Genomic DNA, 21,649 nt, shown 5'->3' on the forward strand with positions numbered 1-21,649 from the left:
GGTTTTAATGCAAGCCACGTAGACTATGGCTACATCAACCTCTCTGGAGACCGTTGGGTTATAAAAATCGCGAACGAATCCAACTCGTCTTTCAAAGCGTGTTACGTTCTAAAGTTTAAATGGGACAGCAGGCGTCGCAGCCGGTGTTGTCGTTTGAGCGGTAAGTTTCGTTGTCGGTATGGCTGGTTCTGACGTAGAGGTCGTACGTCGTAGCGTTTGATGAACGGGTCTTGGTGCTGAAACCATGACAACAGCATCAGATTCGGGCAATGTCTAGATTTAAGACGGTCGATCGACACGGTAGCAGTTTCACCATCTACGTCGAACTTTAAATATCTTTTCTGACCACTCAAGTACCTTGCATGGTCTGGCTTTAGGAACACCGCTGTAGCTTTAGACTGTTGGTCTGAAAGTCTGTGACTTCGAACTTCAATGTCTGGAATATGTCACCAGGAAGGCATAGGTTCCAGCCATACACCAGTTTTGTGGCTAGGATCACTTTATACAAGGTAATTGGATATAGATTTAAAAAGATTTTTTTCCAGCAAATATTGAATACATTCACCTCTTTAAAGCTATTACATATATAAACAATACCTTGTATAGTTGTTACCAATATAAAAACTTGTTGGTGTTGAGAGTAGCAAATAATTTATTAAAAAATACAACTGAAAAGAAATAACTTTTGCCTTTGAAACTTATGTGTAGCAACCTACATAAATACTGCAGAAATAATTAATTTTTGTAATAAATTTTATTATTGGAAATAAAAACAATATGTGATAAAAAAAGTTGTATCAAAATAATACAAGTGTAATCCATGGTGAAAAAACTGAATGGCTTAAAGTAAAATAACTGAAGAATTGATATCCAGATTGATTTTATGTTGCCACTGCTGGTTTAGCCTTATTCTGTATTGGTAAAAACAACTTAAATTCTGCAGGCAGTTCATCTTCTGAATATAATCTATCAGAGAAATATACTCTTCTTATTCGACAATTTGCATGAATTTGGACACGGAGTGTTTCTACATAATTGGTCCCATAAGCTCTTCTTGTAAAATCTGCCAGGTTGAACTGGATCTGATTCCATCCTTCATCTAGTCGCATGGGCATGGTGCATATAAATGGTTTCACACGTGTTGTCGATTGATAATTACTTGCACGGAATCTTCTTCTTACATTTTTATCGTCTAATACCTGTAAACATTACAATAAAATATTACATATACTTATTTTTTTGGGTTACAACTTTTATGTTACATATTCAAAATGCATAGATAAACGCAGCCGACGCACCTGTACTTCAAAGGTAAAATACTTTTTAAGATTTTTTATTATCATAACCAAGAACGGCAGTTTGATGCCAAGCGTTTTCTTCGGATCCGCGGGGCATGTGATATATGTGGTACTGACATTGGTCCCGACTATTTCCAGCACCAGACTCTGAATGTCGTTGTCCGTTATCCGCTTTATGTGCCCATTCCGTACTTTCTTATCCCAAATCTGCAGAGGTTTGCTGCCTATACTGTAAAGAATCGACAAGAAGCCCGACTGAAAAGTGTTCTTAAACATGGCAACGAGTTACACTGTAACCGCTTAGCGCGTAACTTATTCATTAAAACGTTTACTACAATTGTTTAATCGATACGGAAAACTATTCCCGGTTGCATTACTGCGTGACAGGGTGACAGTAAACACGAAAATTTAGTACTCGGCCATTGGCCATGCGTTTGTTATCATCGTAGGGTTACCATAGTAACGAAAACAAAAAACGTTATTAGTTACTTTCCGTTGTTCGCAGATTCTTTGTTACCACGACATTTTATTCCTGTTCCGAAAAATATTCATTTAGTAAAAATTTACATAATTTAATCGTCACGAGTTAACAAGATAAACTGTCATTAAATAAAATCTATCGATTTTATTAATACTACTATATTTTTTTATTTTGAATAATAAGACCTCAACACGATTTTAGTGCAAATATATTTGAAAATCTATAAATTATACTTTGAATTAATATAAATTTTAAAAATAAAAAGAGGGTATTTCGAATAGAAATATTTCTATTCTTGGCACGGATATAGAAGTACTACACGAGACGGAACGTAATGCGTAACTTTGACAGCATTATTAATATCTGTGGTTGCTGTGATTGACAGACGCACGCGAATCATGCGATGCATTGTACCGTTCACGACTCTATAAATTTTGTTATTATTTAAAACGTTTAATTAATCTTTTAGTTATAATGGACTGATATTTCGTTTTTCAGTAACAGAAAATAATGGACTTTAGTGCATGTGCTTAATCTGTGTTATATTTTATCAGCAAAAATGACGGAAAACTCATCAAAGAGGTAAGAATAACTCGTTGCCTACTTTTCAAGTTTTATTATCTTTCTCGTATGTATATTTACCTGACTTCGAAAACTCCGTGTTTCGACGTGGTTCCGTTGAAAAATGTGTGCCGCTCTAATATTATGGGGGCCGATCATGAATTTAATAATTTGGAATGATATTTCTTTAATAATCACTTATTTTATCGTAAACTTTCAAATATAGTAAACAAATATAAAAAGCATAATGTCAAATGTTATTTCAAAAATGGAATAGAATAGACAACATTTTTATATTTTTTTAAAGGTAGTTTGAGAGAATGACATTTTATAAGATTAAAGAAATTAAAAACGTGATTGTAATTATCACGTTTTTAATTTTTATTTTGTAATTTCTTTTTTATCAATGAAATGAATTTCATTAAATGCGATTAGATTATAAATCACATGTCAAAATTATCTCGTAAATTTTTAGAAAATAATTTAATGTTTTTTTTTACCATTCTGTAAAATATAATTGGTTTATTGTTATTGGTGAGCAAAAAGTGCTTTAATAATGAATTGATTTGACCAATCTAAATTAATGTAAATGCTATCTAAATTACAAATGAACTTTACATTTGTAATGTACCCTCTTTATGTTTTCAAAATTGTAATATATATTTTTTGGGCATCATATTAATGAAAGAAAGTTATTATTCTAGTTTTGTATTATTAATTATTCTTCTACATTTATTATAAAGGTTGTAGATAGAAAGTTTTATGGGTAACACCATTAACCTTAACAGTAAACATGATTAGAAGCAAAATATAATTTTAATATTTTTTGTCAGTTCTGTATTTTTAAAGCTTTCTTTATCCAAATAATATAATCCGTAATACAGTTTAAATCTTTAATTTTTATGTAAATAAAATTCAAGTGAGGGTATGCATGTTTCATTCTTGGTCAATATTTTGAATATTTAAAATGTATTGGTTGAAATATGATTTTATACAACTTGACATTATGTTGAATTGTGATATATCTTTTATTTACAATAATTAATATCTTTAATGCAACAACAAGTCAGCTTATCATGCTTAAGTTATTTTAATTTGATGTCGGAAGTTATATCTTTGCTAGGAATTGAGGGTTTGCTTTTTATTTTAATCATTAAATGGAAGGATATTATTATTTATAATTTAAATTGCAATCAACTTTATCATATGTTTGATTAATTTTCTTTTCCGTTTGAGGGTACACGGGGGTTTATATGTAGGTTTAATGTGTAGTTAATCTCTTCAGAAATTTTTTATTACTTTTTATGTAAAAGCACCATGTTTGGTCATATAATATTAGTTATCTATATAGGATTTTATATCCTTTAAGACAATTTTTTAACATTCTTGTAGGATTTGGCTCTGAGATATAACTTATGTAGGTAGAATTATTTTGGTGGAAATCAAAATGTAGTTTGAATTGTTAATTAAACAATAAAAAGGCTTTGTTGTATTTTGTAGATTTTATAATTACGAAAGTAATGTATAATAATGAATGCTAAGTTTACTGTATTTTTTATTCATGTTCAATGGATGACACAAAAGGCTGCAAGGGCATTCAACCTGTGACTGGAAGAATTATTTCTTCACACAATACAACATAACAACGGATATATTACACTGTACAATAATGCGAAAATCTCTTTCCATTGTATGGGGTCACAAAATGGCCGCGAACTCCCGCGCGCGGGAAACATTCCTGACAGCGCTATTGTTTCCGAGTGTTGTCGGAAATTTTAATCTAGATTGCGGCACTACTCTTTTTTTTTATTATGGCAAGAAATTTTATGATATTTGATAATAACTGTCAATTTTTTTCTTTTTTTAAATATGGACACAAGTAATTGTAAAAAAGAGGTCACCCACGTAGCTCGAAGAAAATTAGTCGTCGAAGTCGTAGACACGATGCGAGCAACGCAAGACAGATCATCATGGCGATCATGAGTGAGGCCTATGGCATGCAGTGGGCGTCCATCAGCTAACGTTATGATGACAGTTAAAAGTACACGAGTTCGTTATTTAAAAAAGTATAGTTATTTCAATTCTCGACAATCTAACATGTCGGAATTGACTTCCTTAATAGGCACAAGTACCGCGGGCGTTTATTGCTGGGTTGACTCAAACTAGTATTTGATTTAATTACAATTTGTTTTATGTGGGACGAGACAAACAAATTTTCTGAATAAGTTTACTGTACTGTTACTTACATTGTATACGGATTAAACACATCAGTCGAAATAAAAAAAAATTATATCTACCTTCATACATTAAATGTAATAAATGAAGTATTCTGTAATTCTTATGGTCTATTTTAAAGTTTCGTTGCGTATTACGAGTTGTATTGTGATGCAATGGAAGTAAATTTTAGTTCAACATTTTAAACGAATCAAAAAAGTTTTTAATGATCTAATTTAGGTCGATACTCGTGTATTGGATTGGTAGCATCATTGAAGTTTCGTTAAAAGACGCAAACGATTATTCGGATTGCATGTTATTGGTTGCTGCGTTTATGGGCAGGCTCATTGTGGACACTTGAGTGGAGGGAGCAATGGTTGAGTCGGGCGCGGTTTGCCGCTGTCGGCTCCGAAAATGCACGGTGCAATGGAATGGTGTTTCTATTGAGGTCATGTTACAATGACGTTGCGTAGCGTTTGACTCAGTAACGGTATATTAATAACTGATTTTTAAATTTTTTTTAACACGATGGAAATGTTACGTGGTGTTCCACTGCGGCTTAATATGAAATGTCTTTGGTTTATTTAGATATTTCCACTTGCATAGAAGTCTAGTGTCTTTAAATTACTATTAAATAATTGTGTGCAATTTATATCTATTATTTTTTGTAAAATCAAATAATTTTTGTTTTCAATTAATGTATTGTATACCTTATCTGAAAATAATAAATAACTAGAACATGCGTTTTGGTATATATGCATATAAATTTATTATTGTTTACTATCTTGTTAAGTTTCATATATCCGAGACCACTTTTTTAAAGTTATACAAGTATATATGTTTTAATGTATTGTTTAACTTATCTAAAAGTCGATTCAGGGATTCTGAGTCTGAGCTGGTGCTCTGGTGAGCAGCGACTGCCTAAGCCTAATCCAGAACTGATGCTATGACAATCCGATGTTCCTCACGTTTCTTGACTTTCTTGGAAGTGACGTCAGATTTTTAGATTGTTTTGCAGACAGCTTATTTGGCAAAGTTATAACTTTTTGTATAGTTTGCGCATTATTTTGTGATAAGCAGTCTGTTGGATTTATAACTATCTGTCTAGACTACTGTAACAATATTTCAAAAGTGAGTTTATACAGGGTAATTGGTTATACGTGTAAAAGTATTAACGCTTTTATTTATGACAAAACATCCTGTATACTTATGTTCCACCTTTTACTGCCTTACTGCAGTCCGGAAGTCATGGGTTCGTTGGACAGTGTGGGTTACACTGCAAAGAAGAACAGTTTTATCCGCATATACTATGATGGAATATAAACATTCGCCGTGTGATGACCCTCGAGGAGGATCATGAACTTGGGTACTCTGGGGGGAACTTGACCATTGCTCGCGTCCATGAAGTCAGTTCAGTCAGTTAACAGCGATGTAGCCATAGCTTTTTGCGGATGACACGGCTAATTTAAAAGTATTGTTTATTGCAGGGGTGGCCAACCTCGCGAGCAACATGCGACTCTTTGAAGGGTTATATATGGCTCTCGATAAATATACCCGAGTTGGCTTTTCATTTTTGTGTCGTTATATTTAAAAATCCTCTGGAGACTTGTTTGTGAGTAAGAAAAGGACTAATATATAGCTACTTCCGTTCGAACACAAAAAAAGTTCGAACACCGTGACACGATAATTTTATATATTAGATAATACTGTCTTCTCTGTCCTTCTGTTGTCCAGATGTAACCATGAAGTAGCACTGTTGATGGTGACACCAAGTTCTATACGGCAGTCTTAAAGATTATTGTCTGAATGCTCCAAATAAACAGTCTGTTGAACGCTAACGCGTGGGCTTGCTTTACGGGATCGCGGCGGTGGGGCCGGGACTGGAGGGGGGGGGGGAGTGCTGTTTCTGGGTCGTCGATCTTGGCTGACCCGCTGCTACTCGAGCCCTTGCCGCGATGGCCGTTTAGCGGATTACGTGCGCTTATAGCGGATAAGCTGTTTTTTTTTTTTATTTCAACTATGTCACAGAGCGCCAGTGTTACAAAACCTTAATGAGGTCATATATGTGGGCGATCTTGTACGCGTGTGCCATAACTAACGGTTTAAATTTAACTGCGTAGGTTAGTCTATATGTATATATAACTGTGTGCTATGTATGTATATACTATAGTTTTCATGCTATGGTTGTCTATAAGATATTGCCACGTGTGATAAGACTGCCCATTGTACTTTTGTGTTATATACAACTATGTATATATTTTATAATGTTTTATAGTACAAATGACAAGGAGTGCAAGTTATAATAAACCAAAATGATTCAAGAAATATTTTATTTTATTTTGAATTGCCAAAATTACAACATTTATATAAGTGTTATATGACATTTCACAAATTTAAATATATTAATGCTAAGTAAGGCTAAAAAGTAAACTTAAGTAAATGAATAAAATGGCTTTCCTAATAAACACATTAGAAGTTAATTGACGGAAAAGGCTTATTTATTCAATAAGCTAATGTTTAAATGATAAGAATCGTTGGCAGTGACGTCGGCTGATTATTAAGATTTTGTTTAGGCTATATCTGATAAAGTGTATATGTGTAAATCTTTATTGTTAAACTTTATTAAAAGATGTTTTGTTTTGGAGTTTGTTCCTGCTTTTTCTCTACATCTATAACACCTTGCGAAGCAGAGTAGAGTCAAGAATAAAATAGATTAAAAAAAATTAGTTGACAAATAAGAGTTCTGTTAAAAGTTCCAATGTTGAATAAACTATTTTATTCATTTTTTTTCTTTAAGCTACAAATAACCGATACGAGTAGCTAATTACACACATATATATATATATATATATATATATATATATATATATATATATATATATATATATATATATCATAAAACTGTAAGTAAATGAATGCTGTCATTCTGCAAAACAGAGTTACATGGTGAGGTGTAGTTAGAGAAGTGAGGGCACTAGAATCGACCTGGGCTTGACCAAGACCACTGACAAGAGTGCACGAAAAAGAAAAAAGATATATAATACAAATGCATTAAAATGCCCATAATGATATTGTTATTAACATTTTAAGTGCCATGAGGACCGCCGGCTACCTCACGATACCCAACAATAGGTGCCGTGAGGGCCGCCGGCTACCTCACAATTTTTCATCTGTACATCTAAGGAATATTATTTAATAATATATTAATTAATTATATACATAATGTGTTATATTCATTCATAGAATGTAAAGATCCCAAATTTTCACATAAGGAAAGCCTACACTTGATATTTCCATTTGGCACCTGAGGAAGTCATGGCCAAAACAGCTTGGCAGTTAGAAGGTTAAATATGTATACAGATTAAGCGGCGATAGTCCAACTGTAGAAGACTGAGACTTGCGAACGTAGGTCGCGGATTCAATACCCGGGATACAATCTAATATAATTTACACTTTGTGCATTAGTTATATAGGATTGCCACTGCTCACAAACAGAGTTTCCAGAGGATGGCAGCGTCCTATGCGTACCATAATGCCACTCTGCGATCGCCAACCCATCAGCGAAACGTGGCAAAAGGTATTTTTGGGGAACCTGAAACATGGATTAAAAAAGTATATAAACTTAAAAATTAGCGATAGCAACCTACATCAACATATAAAGAAAAATGAATTGTCATATTGCTAGCGCAAAGATCGAGAGCTGCCCAAACAATCTATTTATTTCATATATTAGACTAGCTGATCCCGCAAACGTTGTTTTGCAAAAAAAATTGATATTTTAATTTACAAATAAAAAATAAGGGTTGATCGTAGAGGGGTGAAAATTTATGGTTGTATGTATTCTTGTATGTTGTATCATAAAAAAATAAAAACAAAAAATTTCGTTAAAAAAATAAAAAAAAAATTTTAAGTGTGTACAACCTTTATCACTTAGGGGTATAGAAAATAGATAGTAGCCGATTCTCAGACCTACTGAATACGCATATTAAATTTGGTAAAAATCAGTCAAGCCGTTTCAGAGGAGTTCAAGTTCGAACACCGTGACACGAGAATTTTATATATTAGATAGATGTTAGTTGAAAATAACACTATTCTTTTACCATACAAAAAACAGAGTAAATTAAAACCACCTGGTAGTGTCAAACAATGGCGTGCTGATGGGTATTCAATTTGTACAACCGTAAATAAAGTAAACGCGTCCCGACATCGGACTGGGAGCAATGAGAGGAGTTTATAAGGACAAAAATACGAAATTCCAGCAGCAGGAATTCTGGGCGTGCACCGAAATAGCAAGGAATTGTGGGACATTATCCCGGGGGACCGGCAGACAGTGTGGCTTCTGCACACAGACGCACAGACATATAAGTTAAATAGATACACCAAAGTTCAGTTTACACACTACAATAATTATAAATGAATGTGATTAAAAAGTCACACGACTAGATTTTTTTTATGGCCCCCGCTATTGGGGGCCTCTCGTACCCCTATCTTTGGTGGGACAGGGACTTTATGGGCAATTTTATTTATTCACATAATTATTTTTTTATTTTCATTCTCTACTTTCATACTTCACATAATCTTTCATTCTATTCTTTTATGCCACAATTCTGCTTTCTTTCCCTTTTGCTCTGTTTACCTTTCTTTCATCCTCTTTTCATTTTACATTTTCTTAATTTCTGTTTTTATTGTATCACATTTTTATCTATTCTATATCACAGTTTTATATTATTTTATTTTTTTAACTTGTCTTATTGGTTTTTATTTGTTGTCTATGCCTAACTTTTATTTATTTCTATTGTGTATTGTGTGATTCTTTTGCAATAAGAGAGGAATTCTTCCCTGGTATCCTTTCCGCTTATCAGGGAGGCTATTGACTCCTCCCTGATTTCAACGCCAGACCGGCACTCGAAGCCGAACCGGAGTCCCCCGAATGCGGGACACCGGGCCACAAGGTGGATCACGGTCTGGTCCACGCCCGGTTCACAGAAGCACGAGGGGTCCTCCTTGAGCTTGAACCTGTGGAGGTACTCAGAGAACCCCCCGTGCCACACGACTAGATTAGACTTCAAGACCTTTGATTCGGTTTTTTCTCCTCGTATCTAAAAGGAGTCCCCGCATCGACCTTTTGAGTTTGATGAATAGAAGTCGCACGGACCAGACGAATATGATGCAGAACGATATGAGTCGAATTTTTGACACGCTTTTTTCCCAAAAAATTGACCGATTTTGGCATAAATGGCGACTTACGGAAACAAAACATCCTTTAAAATGTTTTTTAGACAGTCGTACTAGCCTAGACAAAAAAAATACCTACCTATAAATTTTAGATCACAGTAGTATAGATTTTTAACATGAACATTAAAAAGTGTCAAATGAAATAAATAACTCACAAAAAATATATTAAATGAAGTAAATAACTAAAGGTAACTAATTAAAACACACGTACAAATGATTTATGGTAAAACAAATAGTGACGTAAGTACAGCCTTAAAACACTGTATATATTGCGCTTAGTGTACGCAGTATTAATGAAGCCTAGATTTGTTGAGGCAAGTCTGAATCTAGGCAATGAGATATCAGATGCCCGCGTTCTAAATAGGTCAAACATCTAGACGTATTGTAGGAAGGCAGGCTACCATTTGAGTGAAGCAAGCCGAGTTCTTATCGGAGAAGAAATAGAAGAAGTCTAATTAAATCCCAGTTAAATATATTTAAGATAAATATCCATTACTTTTAAATGAAAATATATGGACAAAGGTCATTTATTTTCGATGATGACTTTTCTAGAAAGTATATTTTTTTAAGAAAGTAAATCTTATCGAAAGGCTGTACTGTGACATTTCTGTACAGTAGAGAATAGAAAAGAAATAGAAGTCTAATTACATCCCAGTTAAAATATTTAAGTAAAGATCCATTACCTTTAAATGAAAGTATATTGACAAAGGTTATTTATTTTCGATGATGACTTTTCTAGAAAGTATATTTCATTTTTTTTACTGATTTCTGATATTGGAGCCTTCTCGTTTCTCCATCTCATATTTGGGAACAGGGATATACTTTTGAATATGTTTTTCGTTTACTTTTTTGTCATTATTATCCTCTATCGTTCTTCACGTGAGCTTTCTTTCTCGCGGCATATTTTTAGACTCCGCAAATTTAAATTTTAAGTTTAAACTATAAAGTACATTACATATAGTGGTCGTCCTGAAAATTAGGCTTGCATCTTAACTCCTCATTCAGTACACTTCAGTAACACTGACCAGACATGCGCGCTAGCCGCGAGTTCTGCCGGCCTACTGGGTCGCGCTGGGTTTGTGTCCTCGAGGGCTGGCTGGGTGAGCCCCGCTGCTTCTATCTCGCGGCCACTACCTTTGTGACTTCCTCGTCTCCCCGCCGAGTGATACGGATTCAGAAACTCGAATCTTGTAAATTTTATATAGTTCACGGATCCCTCCGTTCCGTGAACTCGTTTCCCATGAAGCTGTAAAAGCCGCAAGGCTAACAGCACAAACTTCACATGAGACAATAGACAATACAATAGGCTTGCATTCGTCGGGACGTTCTGAAAGATGGACAGACGTACTCGTTAAAATCTTCGGAAATTTAGGTTATTGGAAATTTAAAGGGGAGAAGTTATGTTTATGAGATGTACAATGAAGTAATGAATACATATCTTAAAGTTGAAATATTTGTTAGGTTGTTAATTAGGTAAAGCCTTCGAAAAAAAACTAAAAACTATTGAGTTATAATAAGTCAAATTGATTCTGAGAAAGTGAAATATCGCGTCATAATGTAAATTTATATCGCAAAGTCGAATATTCTGCTAGTGAAGCATTTCATGTCGTAAAATCGCTGGTTAATAGTTGACACAGCGCTTCTTGGCGCTGCGGGGGTATGTAAGCTCGACGTGTAAATGCGTTGTCTGTTGGTCAAAATACGCGGTATAATCAAAAAATACGGTGACAAATTAGATTACGAACAAAGTATTAGGTTTACATCAAATGTATCTTCTAGAAGGCCCGTCAGCTGCTCGTTGCTCTTTCAATATTTAATGGAATCAGGCGTTACCTCGCGGAAGTCCACCCTAAGTAAGAAAAGGACCAATATTTAGCCACCTCCGCACATGCAGTGGCAGTCGTGCAATAAAGTGCACCGTCCGCCAGCCCGCTGAAAAATGCGTATGCGGCAAACAATGCGAATCACAAAACCGCCACCGTCAAATTACTCACGTGTTTCACCCCTCCACGGGGCATCTTCAGAAGTTATGTTACACCGATTAGTGCCAAACACAGAGTCCCTCTTTCAATGTTGGGAATTCTCTCCGGTGAAGCGTTTAGGCCTAATCTTGCCTTTATAGAAAATATAGTTTTTGAAGCTCTGATAGGGAACAGAAGCTCGCTGCACCCAGGTAAAGGGAGAGAAAAGACGCCCATGTCCCGGTAAGGACCGGCCAAGTAATGTAAAATAGAAATAATAAGTAAATTTACAAAAAAAAAAAAACGGTTAAAAAAGGTATAAAAATTCTAAATAATAGGCATGTTATATAAATGAAATGTGAAAAGTTGTAGCTTAGATAAAAAAACTGCCGTAAGGCAGTAGAGGTTCAGATGGCGACATGTAAAAATGTCCGAAATTAACAGTATCTTAGATATCCAATGGATTCAGGCGTTACTTTGCGGAAGTCCATCCTAAGTAAGAAAAGGACTAATATATAGCTACTTCGGCTATGTAGCAGTAGTCATGCACTGCTACATAGCGGAAGTAGCGATATATTAGTCCTTCTCTTACTTAAAAATATCTTACAGCAGTCGGAATTAATATTTAAATCTATGATAAATGTAATGTAAAAATCTAAAAAAAAAAACAAAAATATGAAAGAACAGAATGTAAACCTATAGTGGTTTGTTGGGAAAACGACGAAAGAGAGGTGATGAATTAAAGAATTGGGAAAAATGTAAGGAATGAAATAATTTGTGAAGAATAAACGTTGAACGTATAAATGACACTGAGAAAGAAAAATGATAAGAACGCAAATATGATGGGAAAATTTATTTTTTGTAAAAATTGTCCCCTTGTACTTAAGACAGAAAGTAAGGTAGGCCCTCAAAATGGGGGCCAGTATAAAAAAAAAAACTTTATACAGTTGTAGAATCATTCATACACTTCATACATACAATCTATTGTCACTTGTAATATTTTTACAATATAAAAGGATTATTTATAAGCTTATATGTAATAATCTATATTTATAACAAGATTAGAGTCATTTGTGGATATACGAATCGGTGAATTTCATTGGTCAGGCCGCGTACGGGGAGTCCCCTGCATGCGGTAGACTTGGTTTAAAATAATAAATCTGTAATGCACGGACTTTGTATACAGGATGATTGGTTAGTGTGCAAGCTTTAAAGGAGTGATTGTATAGCTTATTTAATAGCAAAATTCTTGAAAGTTTTTACAAACACTTTTAATCAACCTGTATAATGTGAGCATTTTTAATTTGAGGGGTATTCGTTAGTACAGGCTCTTCGTTCGATGATTCGATGTAAAGAAAAACACTTGCCGAATGGTTAAACATATATTATCACAGAACAAGAAGTCTCAATAGGAGTTACAAGTATTTCCTTTGTTGAACAGCGGTTGAAGCGACACGTCCGCTCGGTAGCGCGGCGCGTCAGAGAGAGAGCGAGTTGTACCGAGTGTAAGAAGGGGCATGCCAAAAACAGATGCGTTCATAGATGATAAATTTGGATGCGTTCTAATGAACGCCACAAATTATTGGAATGCGACAAACCAATTACTTCTCGCAGTACAAAGTCAGCAGGGACAGATGGTAAACAATAATTAAGTTTATATTTAGTAATGTGTATTTTGAATATGCCTTTTCTTACTATATTATATCTATATATTATCATTACGTTATTTTTATTTTTATAGCATTGATTTTTGGACATAGTGTACTATATTCAACGTTCTTTGAAACTTTTCGGTAACTAATCATTTATCTATATATATATATATATATATATATATATATATGTACATATATATATATACATATATATATATATATATATGATATATGAATGTGTGTTTGTATGTCCTTCATAGAATCGTAAACTATGCATTTGAGCATGTTAAGATCTTAAGCAAAGTTGTTGTACATGAGGCTACAAAGGTTTCTAAGTTGGTATAACAATTTTCGATAGATGGCGTCACTATCATTCCAGTTTTTGATGATTTAATAACACCCGTTTTTAGTGAGCGGCCGTCCGCTTCCTAACCGCGAACAGCGTGGGCGAACCGTGGTTGGATCCGGATCCCTCTTCGGCTCGCCTGTGGTCCACGCTGCCGTCCTAACCCACAAGCACACTCCAGCAACACACCCCGTCAAAGCTCTACCGCGAAGAGCCTTAACAACGTGCGAGCGTCCCCGTGCAACTGGTAGGCGTCCCACCAGCTTTTAGTTTCTAGCTTAAATCTAGTTCACGAACCCTTCTGAACTCAGTACCGATGAAGCTGTAAAAGCCTTAGGGCTAACAGCACTAACATTATCAGAGAAAAAGCAATTGATGATTCGAATTGAAACGAAAACAAGCAAAAGGAATAATAACGATTTTAATTGTGGGTGACTGTTTGAAAAACGCTTTACGTGGTGATATAGCAACGCACGTAGGGTGCAGATGGACCCGTATACAGTGGGTGAACGTCCTGATCGCGTCACGTGTTAGTTTTAAAAAAAAATAAACCCGGCGCACCAAGAAAAAGGTCAGCGTGTATCGCACGTGGTCCGCGCGTATTTATAGACGGACCAACTTGCGGGGTGTACGACTAGAGGAACGCGCGACACCGCGCCGAAAAACGCGCGGCAACTGATTTATGACGTCATTAATACGGCCCTGGAGGTAACCCTCTACATGCAATGTTACGTCCCGCTGTAAACCTTTCACGTATTATTACGTACCAGTGAAACCTCTGCTGAAAGACTCTCTGCATAGGTTTTTCCTAACGATGATAGGTCTTCTTTTGTCTCCTTTATTGGTTTTTTTTTATGACCCCCGCTATTGGGGGCCTCTCGTACCCCTATTTGTGGTGGAATAGGGACTTTATTAGCATTTAATTTTTTCACATTATCTTTTATTTTCTCTCTCTTCTTTCATTCTTGACATTCTCTTTCGGTCCGTTTTCTATATTTCATGCTACATTTCTACTTTCTTACCCTTTTGCTCTGTTCGTCTATCATTCTTCCCATTTTCTTTTTACATTTTTTGATATGTATTTTTATTTTACATTGTTACTTATTCTATAATTATTTTCTATCACAGTTTTGTTTCTATTTACATTTTTAATCTGTTTATCTTTTTATACTCTGTTTGCTTTATTTCTTTCTATCGCCCTTTTGGCGATCTCTTTACAAAGGGATATGAAGGCCTGTTTGTCATCTCCGCCTATCAGGGAGGGTATTGTCTCCTCCCTGATTTCAACGCCAGACCGGCACTCGTAGCCGTCTCCTTTATTGGTGATCTCTCGCACATTCCCGTCTAAGGTACGAAGGGACAATATGTTCACACGCATACCCTTCAATTGAGTAAATAATTAAAAAGTTATGTCGGACTCAACGATCAAAACCTCCATGGTCTTCTTTGACGCATTTTGTCAATACTAAGGAAAGCCTTCGCATACTACTGTAGTTTCAATGACGGTGGCCTAGTGCTTTGACACCTTAGAGTAAGGCTGCAGCCTCCACCAGTTTTAAAAATACCAGCTGATTTAGGTCACACGCCACCGCTAAGCCAGGAGATGCGTGCGTCGAATCACCTTCAATTCGTAGCCATGACCTTGTTATAGGAGTTGGAAAAGAGAGTAAAATAACCTAATTCAACGTTCAGGTTGTGGATGAAGAGGCTACATGTGAGGCCTCATGTAATATGAAGAAGAATATAAAATTGTAAGAGAAGAAAGAGGTACGAATTGGGAGACTTTGGAATATAGAAATAAAAAGAATAAAATAGGAAAATAAAACGAAAATAAAAATGTAAAAAGTAGTATTCTGGAGTTGAAGGCGAACTAAGATAGGAAAATAAAGCATGAAAAGGAATGATAGATTATATGTGACGAATAAAAAAGACCTGTGTTAGATACTGAAAAGGATGAAAGATGATGAAAATAAAATTGTTAAGTGAAAAACTTATTAAGAGAAATAATGTTCCCGTGTACACAAGACAGGGACAATGTACTAGTTTCCTTTATCTGATTGTCCGAGTGATTACGAATCAAATTGCGTTAATTGTGACAATGATACTGCACCAGAAGAGCGCGACTCTGATATATGGCCACCGAAATATCAAAATAGAAATATATAGCTTTAGATAGTGACAAACATTTGAAAGATGAGTGGAACGAACATGATATTACACAACACTTACAGAATTATTTAAATATATTCCCGGTGCAACTGTTGAACTTGATGTTGAACGCTCCGACTGTCAGTGAGGTGACGGCTTTATTTTTTGATGGTTGTGTTTTTGATTTAGTTGTCACGCAGACCAATTTGTATTCTCATTTTTTTCTTTTATTTTTACTCGTTCAGGAAATTTAAAAACTAGTTACACTATAACAGGCGACTTATACATCACAAGTTTCCGCCTTTAGCATTATTGATATTGTGAGGTCGTGCAAAAGGATCATAATCCTACACAGAAAAAAGTTACTCAATAAACTTTATAGCATATACAGGATATGTAACAAAGTCTTACACGATATAAACATATACTCACGTGTATGTATACATATATGTATGTGCATTCACACACATATGCATATAATGTATAAATAAACAACAAAAGTTGTTATTTTAAATTCGAGAATAAAAGAAGAAAGAAATGAAAGAGTAACAAAGTTTATACAAAAACGGTACTCGGATGGTGACACGAGATAAAATTTCAGTAAAATTGTCGATCGTTAATTGTCGTTGATGTTAAAAAATATGAATCCCTTTTTTCAGCTGAATTAGAAAGGCATTTCAGCATCTCTGCTCTGTATTAGTCAAGATAAATGTCATTTGACGTGTATTTAAATTAAGTAAATACATTTAAAAAACTTTTAAATTAAACGGTTTTTTGATATCCATATTATGGTGGTTGTGAAAAAGTATGCCCCTAGTCCGCCATATTGGAACGGCGTCCATCTAGAATTTTAGATTTTCATAATCATCGTGTTTTACTAATGTAGCCCTTTCATTTGATACCCATATTGAGGGGGTTAAGGAAAAATATGTAATATGCCATTTTGTATCGGCGGCCATCTTACATTTATAATGTTATTGATTTTATTATATTGTATTGTCATCTAAATTAAATGTGTGTACCAAATTTCAGATCAATCTGACAACGGAAGGTGCTTAAATTTCAATTTTTAATTTTGACCCAAATAAACAAATTCCGTACAGTTCGAACTAATTAAAACCGTTTAAAATGTTGTCAACAAATCAATAAATAGTTCGTATATCAATGTAGTCCTGAATAACTTACATTATCCTGTTTGCGTGTCGCAACCTACACCCACAATCTTACCTGCTGTGCAATCAATATTTGTAAGGAAATCCCTAACAGAACTAACTGCGTTTGAGGATGTATTATTCCATTATAATTATACTCAGTTTTTAAATATTTATGTATCAGATGACTTAAGAACTTTTAATTATCGTATATATGTTATACCTATACGTAGGCAATACTAAATTTTTTATCTTAGGCGAAAATAAAAAATAAAAAAATAATTATAGAAGTCATCCAATATTTTTGCATGCAATATATAATTCATTTATTTTTAAAATAGGCTGCTAATGTTTTAGCGTATTATATGTAGCAATTGTTTAAGATTCCTTCTTCATCAGGGCAAGATTTAAACATACGACATTTTGGTAGTACTTACAATTGTACCATGTGACTATAATATATCCCCAAAAGGATGAGAAACATTTCGTGGAAATAGGCTTTGAATATGCCGAAGAAGTCGTGACTGCGTTTGCCGTAGAAAAACGTTAGAAGAGAGCTGTCTGCTTCACAAAGTTTTTACAGCACGAAACTATATTACGATATTATTTTGAAAAACACTAATTAAAAAAAAACAGTTAAGAAATATATATACTAGATCATTGTTTATTTATCTTTTAATTTGTTTTTTATTTTATTTTTGTTTCTTTATCCTTTGGCTTTATCCAAGTTAGTTTGATGTTTTTATATATTATCATATTTCTGATTACACGTAAGTAAGTCTGTATAAATATATATATTTTGTCTATACTATTTCCATGTTAAGGATTTCTGTAAGGAATTGGCTCGTATGATAAGACCGCCAATTGTGCTTTTTTCTTTACTATTGTTCAATAATGTGTATATTTTCTAGCGCGTACAATGAAGAGTTTTAAATTAAATTAAATTAGCGATGGAAACCCAGTTTTCCAGGTTCGATTTCCGGGATACAGTCTTATTTAATAATAAATAAACTGAAAAGGCAGTTGTTGAGTAGAGAACGATACGAGTGGTATCGTTCTAGAAAATTCATGTACCTCAATATTGCCATCTGTATTCTGTCTTTGTTCTTTGTAAATACTTCCACATCCATAAGTAGGCGTTTTTACCGTGTGGAGAATAACGCGAAACACAGAAACACCCTGTATATAACTCACATCCAAGATGATAAAAAAATTCTCATTAGCAAAGGTACAGGGGCAGGTTCAAGGATGCTCACCATCCACGAGGCTAAAGAGTGAGGCGGATACTCTCAGGCTGTATATCAGTGTCCATCACGCGGCGGTAGCAATATCACGACACACACGTGCGTGTATTGCACGGACGAGACTCAAGACGCGATCGCAAGGTTCATCGATGTGAATACGGCAACCGCACAAACATTGGCACACAACCTGAGGATTACAATATGGAGAAGGGATGAGGAATTGTTCGCACGGAATGTAATCTTAAAAACTAGATATTTGTACGTATTCTTTTAGTGAAGTACTTTAAAATGCAGCAAAATCGAAAATATTAAACGTAATTGTAAAAACAAACGCACGGTCGCTAATGTCTGTGGAATATAAATCCTGATAATAAAATAATACATCGACGCGTATGAATATTCGTAATATGAAATAGTAATAATTAAATCGAAAGTTTATAACATTATTAATTAGTGAAAGGATAATAAAACGGAATCCTGTTGGGGGCACGGTAGAGTCGTAGACTTTAGAGCCAGTCTACAGAGAGACGCGGAGAGTGAAGTTCGCTCGGCTGCGACCGGACGCGACCGTTTATTTTCGGTTTCAAGTTTTGTTGTTCTCTTTGGGATGATTTTGTTTGGCGTTACGTAAATTTTTGTTATCCCTGACTTTGTGAATACAGCTTCATAATGTGTTTAAATACTTATTGATAAATAAATCAAAGAGAAATAATATTGTGAAACGTTATGATTTAAATCCTTGTTTTGAGATAGTGATTTGAATTGAGGTGGTTGTGATTGTGATGCCTTTCCCTGATGGATGCCGAGGGTCGTCTGGTCTTCTGGAAGAGTGGGTTGTGGGAGAACGGTGCACCCACTCTTAGTTGTAACACCTGTAAGAAACGTCGCGCTGATAGGAAAAGTGCAAACGAACGTCCGCTAAGGTGAGTTTGAGGACCTCATTCACAGAAATTAAGGCCATCACTAGGTGGAACCACGACAAAGTCAAGGTCTCCGGAAGTTGCTGGATGTAGGCAACTCAGACCAGCTGTTGTGTAGATCTTCGGGGAAGGTTTTATGTCTTGTAGTAGGTGGCTATCAGCTGATATGATTTAAGTTATAGTTTAGTCTCACTTGTGGATAGGAAAGGTTCTGTAATAATACGTGGGTAAGTTAATAGGTTCTTTAATGTATCCTAAAAATAATTATTATATCTGAAATCTATTTAATTGAAACTTTATTCTGAATTAAACTCAAATTAAATTAAAATTAAAATTAAAATTAAAATTAAAATTAAAATTAAATTAAATTAAAATGTAACGGATTGTTACCCTACTCGTTCATTTATTTTAAAAATATACATCTGTCAATATATACATACATACATATATATATATATATATATATATATATATATATATATATATATATTGACAAATGTATATTTTTAAAATATACATTTATATATATATATCGTTGTGGTGATAGCAAAAATGATAAATCTAAAGTAACATTAAGTAAGACCTTTTTGCACCGATACTTTAAAATCAAACTGAGCAATTGATAATAAAATATACAGATTTATTGATTTTATTTATGTATATATTAAGTAAAGAAAATAGACGACTACTTAGGAGATGTCGATATAAATGATATCACATGTTAACTACTAATGTTTCATGTGTAAGGCCGTGTATATTCATAAAGGTTGCGAACTGGTCCATGATTTTTATATGATGTCAATAGAAATAAATGCAATTAATCTTAATTGTTGTTAGGTTGGAGTTTATTTATATAGATTTTATATTGAAATCCAGTTAATTGGCAAATTGACGACGCATTGGTCAGGTCACATACGGGCGCAGAATAGATTGCTGCTGGTGGCCATCCACAAGGACAGGCTACCTTGTTGAAGTTTTTGGTAGACGTTGGTTGGAACACGTCATATAGAAATTATTACATATGCAAATATTATCAGATCACGAAACGTAATCTTATAAACAGGACATTATTAAGGCGTCGTTAAAATAGATTAATAGACTTACTTGTTTACTTAAACATTATAATATCCAAAACGTGAGCAGAAAAATCTGATATATTATAAGTAAATGTAAAACAAAGGCATGGACGCTAATGTCTGTGGAACAGATTCAAATAAAATTAAAAATTCAGATTAGATAGTAAACAATTTGAGAGGTAATTAGACGTATGATTTAGACCAGTGATTCCCAAAGTGGTCTATATCGACCCCTAGGGGTCTATGACAACCTGCAAGGGGTCTACGACAGCGAAAAAAAATTTGGGGGTCCATGAAATGAAAATGGGGTTCCACGATAGTGGATCTCAACAAATACACTGATAGTACCTATTTACTTGCATCATACTATCTTATAATATCAAAACATTTACATTATTTATAAAAGTACCTTTGAAGTAAAAAAATTATTATATATGTTTATAAAATTGTGTAAGTTGTAGGATGTTGGTATTCGCTTTGTGGTCCCAATACATTTTGAACATACACTAAACTTCACTACAGTTAGAAATTTACAGGAAATCAATAATTGGTAAGTAGGGGGTCTACCCAACACGGAAAAACATGGCAAGGGGTCTACGACACAAAAAAGTTTGGGGAACTCTGATTTAGACTGAAGAAATGGTCAAAACATGAATCGATGGTCGCCATTGAGATTAAATACCGTAGTAAGGAAAATATTTATACAATTATGTTTCCGTGATAATGAGAGCTATTACGCAGTTAGTTACGGGCTATTGTTTGACATATAGTTTTCTGGAATCTTCTAATAGCAGTCTATGTTCCAACATGTCGGATTTTTTGACCAAAAACATTAATATACGTTAAGTTTCTTATTAATATAATAAATAACATTGATTTCATAAACCAACGTTTCTGATCTTGTGATCGAAGTTACAACTGAACAATTATTCATAACAAAAAGAATAATTTTTTTCTAATAATTTATTTTGATTCTATACTATTAATAACTCAGTTGATATGTAGTTTATAATCTTATTTATAAATATATATAAAAATATATCGCAAACTAGTCGAGTGTCATGAAAACGAGAATAATTTTTTAAAAAGTAATACAAGAATATATGTGTATTATTCTATTGTTTAATTTATCTAATAGTCGCTTTGGGGACTCTGTGAGTTTGTGCTGACGTTATGGCCGTCGGATGTTCCTCACGTTGTTGAGTTTCTTGGAAGGGACATCGGATGTTAAGTTAGTTTTGCAGACAGCTTATCTGGCAAAGTAAAGTCTAGAAAATAGATATAACTTTTTTGTCTAGTTTGCGCATTATTTTGTAATAAGTCGTCTGCTGGTTTTGTAACTAGCTGGTAAACTTTGTT

The 21,649-nt window shown here is 34.3% G+C and overlaps 2 protein-coding genes across 4 annotated transcripts in view; one reads left to right on the forward strand and one right to left on the reverse strand.

The window, feature by feature from the left end:
- Nucleotides 1–694: 694 nt before the first annotated feature.
- Nucleotides 695–1,735, reverse strand: Bug22 (cilia- and flagella-associated protein 20). The gene is made up of 2 exons (XM_068770631.1): nucleotides 1,299–1,735; nucleotides 695–1,199 (listed from the first exon to the last, which is right to left on the reverse strand). Exons 1-2 carry the CDS (start codon nucleotides 1,572–1,574, stop codon nucleotides 882–884), a joined length of 594 nt encoding a protein of 197 aa, XP_068626732.1. The 5' UTR covers nucleotides 1,575–1,735; the 3' UTR covers nucleotides 695–881.
- A 404-nt stretch (nucleotides 1,736–2,139) lies between these two features.
- Nucleotides 2,140–21,649, forward strand: part of hpo (serine/threonine-protein kinase hippo) — a 55,002-nt gene continuing 35,492 nt past the window's right edge. For 2 of the 3 annotated variants that reach the window (XM_068770459.1, XM_068770460.1), the window contains exon 1: nucleotides 19,090–19,217. In XM_068770459.1, coding sequence (XP_068626560.1) covers nucleotides 19,090–19,217 — 128 coding nt within the window. Of the gene's footprint in view, nucleotides 2,362–19,089; nucleotides 19,218–21,649 lie in introns of those variants that run through there. The other variant, XM_068770462.1, reaches the window with a different exon arrangement.

The sequence above is a fragment of the Battus philenor genome, unplaced genomic scaffold, assembly GCF_028537555.1.
Source record: "Battus philenor isolate CCGP_79_NKW_IND1 unplaced genomic scaffold, ilBatPhil1.0.hap1 SCAF_3, whole genome shotgun sequence".
NCBI classification, from domain to species: Eukaryota; Metazoa; Arthropoda; class Insecta; order Lepidoptera; family Papilionidae; genus Battus; species Battus philenor.